The sequence below is a fragment of the Macadamia integrifolia genome, chromosome 5, assembly GCF_013358625.1.
Source record: "Macadamia integrifolia cultivar HAES 741 chromosome 5, SCU_Mint_v3, whole genome shotgun sequence".
Lineage (NCBI taxonomy): Eukaryota > Viridiplantae > Streptophyta > Magnoliopsida > Proteales > Proteaceae > Macadamia > Macadamia integrifolia.
The window spans coordinates 44,032,918-44,037,009 of record NC_056561.1 but is presented as its reverse complement, the minus strand read 5'-3'; the positions used below and the strand labels follow the sequence as shown (position 1 = coordinate 44,037,009).

The following is a 4,092-nucleotide window of genomic DNA, read 5'->3' as shown; positions in this document are numbered from 1 at the left end:
GGTTTTTTCATTACTTCATCCCCATGCTCTGTTACATCAACTTTGCATCAGGAATTTTGGCACTTAACCCATTTGATAAGGAAGACAGTCCTCCATAGGAATCATAATCTAATCCCTCTATTCTAACCTCAGAGATAAATATTAATCCTAAGGAAACAAGTTGTGATATTCAAAAATCAGAATCGTCGAATTTTTTTGGCAGATTAAAAAGAAAAAATACCAGATTGATATGTAAATGACACAATTTTTTTTTTTTTAATTTTTTAATTTTCATTGAAAAGATATGCATAGATACTCTTCTATTGTAAGACAATCCTAATGAATCACTTTTGATTTGTGGATCAGGGTTATGTGGATATGGAAGTAGATGTAGGACTCTGACATGGACAACATTTTTTTTTTTGGGGGGGGGGGTGGATAAAGGCATGAGATTAAGCACTGAATAAACTAAAGGATTTTTAAAATGTCATATAGGTAATTCTAAGTAAGTTTACTGAAGTGAATCAGTGATAGAATTATTCAATATAAAAATAGTCCATGTAAATGACGCAAATTGATAAACAGTTAACTACTAGTAGCAATATTTTGATGGAAGATCATGACTGCACTTATGAATATTTTGATGGAAGATCAATTAAGTATGAAAGTAATAAATGCCTTGATGAATATGGAGAGGGCAAGTTGTGTATATTGTGTAAGCCATGACTGCACTTATGAATATTTTTGAATGTTGACTGAGTTCAGTTTATTTCTATGTTTGATTGCTGGTTTTTCAATGTTGTATTTTTTCTTATTTATGCGTCAAAGTATGTATGCTTGAACTTTGAATGACCTAGACCAGTCTTTTGCTCTTAATGGTTTCTTGACATCCTATTCCATACATTTTTCCAGTCTGCTGAAATGAGGTCTTCATGAAGCCCCATGCCAGGAAAATCCTCATTAGGCTACCCTACTTGACTAAAGCCATGGTCACTCCTGTCATTTTTAAGTTCAATTTTTCATCTCCGTAGAGTAGAGCAGATATTATCATTTTCCCCTTGTCATTTGTTCAAAACCTAGAAGAAGAGGATCTTCATAATGTCTGTTTGGAATATGATAACTAGTATCGGAGTTAGATCTGTTGGGGGAGGAATTTCTTTCTACGTATCAACAATACTAAAAGTACATATTTCTGACAGTTAAAAAAAAATTATCTGACCAATTTTTTTTGCTAAAATTAATTCTGTCATCCATCTGGGGAACTCAGTATCATTTTCTATTATATCTGGGAAGTTATGCTAGTTCTTGGTGGACAGTTATAAAGCATAAAATTAGTTTGTATGGTCGGTTGCAATTCCAGCTTCTGGATTTCTGCATTCAGTAAATTTGATTTCTGTCATATGAAGTTACGTTTTTGTAATTTTGCTCCCTTAAGCTGATGGTATTGCTTTCTGTTGCAGTACCACAGACTCCAGCTTGCTATGTATCAGAGCACACAATACCTCCTTCGAGAATGGAGAGCATGCACTACCCAATTGGTCCTAACACATCTAGTTCTATCATAAATGATGGGTCTTTAGTGTGCCGCACCATGCACACTGCTGATGATGCCTCTACACATACACAGAGGACTGATGTTTCATCCAACACTCTGTCAACTCAGAACTCACACATGGAAATGGCACAAGGAATGAATGGCGTGGTGATCAAACAAGAAGCTGGCTATTCAAACAATTCTGCTTTTACAATGGGTTCCAATCGCAATTTCTTGGATATGCGTCCAACAATTGCTGATTCCTCTGTTGCATCATTAAATGGTGTAGATTCGAACTCCCAACAGATGAATGACTCACTTGTGGATGCTGACACCTCTGCATTTGGATTTTTAGGGCAGATCCCTCGAAACTTCAGTCTTTCAGATTTGACAGCTGACTTTAATCAAAGTTCTGGTGGGTCTCTTTCTCTCTCTTCCCTGGTTTTCAGTTGTTTTCAAATGTGAAGACTAATCATTCCTTCCCCATTATGTGAAGATATATTGGAAAGTTACTCCAGGTCACCATTCCTAACAAATCCGGAAGATTTCCTAGAATCCCCTGGAAGGGGTGAATGCCTAGGTGAGGGATCTGTGATATGTTATAGTCTGTGAAAACCACTACCTGTGAGCTTATATGTGCATCTTGGCCTAACAGGAGAGAATAAGAGACTGGATACCATATCGGAAGGCTTGAGTTATGATGAATTTGTTAGTGACTGATTGGATGTTCTTGATTGTAAGTCCCTCCTCCCCCCCCCCCCCCTCTTCTTCCTTTTCAGTAACCATTTTTATATTGTTTCCATAATGTCCAAAACCTGATGCTTGGACCATGTAATGGCCTGATTTAAGGCTTGGTGCCCTTTAGAACGTCCTAAGAGAAGCCTGATCTTTTCTTTGGTGCAACTTAAGAGAAGCCTGATCAAGTCATCCAAACTGGGCATCTTTGAGCTGGGAATGTGTAACACAAATATACACACTTTCATGGAAACGAGGCATAACCCAGTAATTAAACTGTATCCCCCATTGTCAGACCACCCCCATGCCATCCTGGCTCAAATGCGGTTTCGACCTGGTGCATCCCCTATCAAGAATTTTGCAGTTTCGTATTACTATTGAAGTTTATATATGTTTCAATAATTTTTTGCATTTAATTAGTCATGAGGACCATGGATTAGTTTAATAGTCCGATCCGGAAACAGACCAGGCCAAAGGACTTTTTGGTTTCATTCCCAGTACATGCTTAAAACTGTCTCTGTTTCCATCATCAGGTAAAGTGGCTAGTTCCATCATCAGTGATGATCATGCTCTTGGTTGAGCTGTGTCTGGTTGAAGAACACCCCCGGCCCTTGTGGCATAATTTTATGCTGTTATACAACGATGATACCTTTGATGGTTGCATAGAAGCATATCATGTGATGCTTAATGGTTCATGGCATATGATATGTGGACAAATCTGTATTGTTTACTAGTAATGGTGATTGTGTATCTCGTGGTGCAGTTCTAAACCCTAAACAATGGACAAGATATCCATCGCCAATGAGGCAAAGTCCTAGGTAGCTTAGGCTTCACCACTGCTTTAGACAGTTTTGGCATGTTCAAATCTGCAACAGTCTTCTATTGCTTTTCCATATTGTTTTAGAACTGCTGCAAGCTTAAATGGGCTCATAGGTTACATTCTCTCTGCAGAGAATCTCTATTTAATATTCTAATGCCTTCATTGTTCAACTTAGTATTTACCAATTCTAATATTTTGTGTCCTCTTGGTGCTGCAGGAAAGTGGATGACCTTAGGACTTAGGTGCTTGTACATAGCATTTTGTTCTTAAAACCATGGAAGTGATGCGAGTAGCATTTCCTCTGTTAGGTCCTGTGTACTAGGAATGCCACATATATTTCTGATTTCTGATGGTGATGGAGATGTGGACGATTTGTGTCGTGGTTAGCACTTATGCATAGAGTTTTTTTTGTTTTTCAAGAAATGTAATTTATCTGCTCCAATGAACTATGACATTACATGATATTTTATTAATGATGAGAAGGTCTTACTCTTATAGCTGATATGGACTTAGATGACCCTCTACTAATTTGACTAGAAAATTCCTCATTACTGTTCTTCCAACCAATATGATGTTTCTTTGACAACTAATGGACCAACTTGCCAGGCAATGCAGATTCCCAGCAACCTTGGTGGCCAGCATACATGACCGAACAAAAATTGAAAGAGGTATAGATTTCTTGCCGGGTGACGAAAATGATCATTTTATACCTCTCCCCCTCAGCTTCACAAAATAGCAGCACAGGTTAATGGCAGAACCAAACAATCAAATTATGTATGAAAATTCATTTGACTGCCTGCCGTATGGAAAGATCTTGGAGTTTTCTGAAATTAGGCTCTTTCAAGGAAGACGATTTAATGCTGTTCTTTCCAGAAATAGTCTATTCTTGATGCTGCTCCTGATGGTTTTATGACCATATTTACCATCTTAAATATAGTCCTACAAAGCGTTTCATGGCCAAGAATCACAGATTTAATCACTCTGGTTTCACATCCTGTCAATCCATAATGAATGCTTGTGTGAA

The 4,092-nt window shown here is 37.7% G+C and overlaps 1 protein-coding gene across 3 annotated transcripts; it reads left to right on the top strand.

Moving 5' to 3' along the window:
- The first annotated feature begins 641 nt into the window (after nt 1–641).
- LOC122078795 lies at nt 642–3,570 on the top strand. Of its 3 annotated transcripts, none has more exons than XM_042644930.1 (4): nt 642–1,928; nt 2,010–2,093; nt 2,169–2,249; nt 3,012–3,239. In XM_042644930.1, exons 1-3 carry the CDS (start codon nt 1,418–1,420, stop codon nt 2,231–2,233), a joined length of 660 nt encoding a protein of 219 aa, XP_042500864.1. In that variant the 5' UTR covers nt 642–1,417; the 3' UTR covers nt 2,234–2,249; nt 3,012–3,239. The 3 variants fall into 3 exon arrangements, with proteins under 3 accessions (XP_042500864.1, XP_042500863.1, XP_042500862.1); XM_042644929.1 differs by lacking the exon at nt 3,012–3,239 and adding an exon at nt 3,278–3,570 and having other exon boundaries at nt 643–1,928; XM_042644928.1 differs by lacking the exon at nt 3,012–3,239 and adding an exon at nt 3,286–3,570 and having other exon boundaries at nt 1,056–1,928.
- Nucleotides 3,571–4,092: the final 522 nt, after the last annotated feature.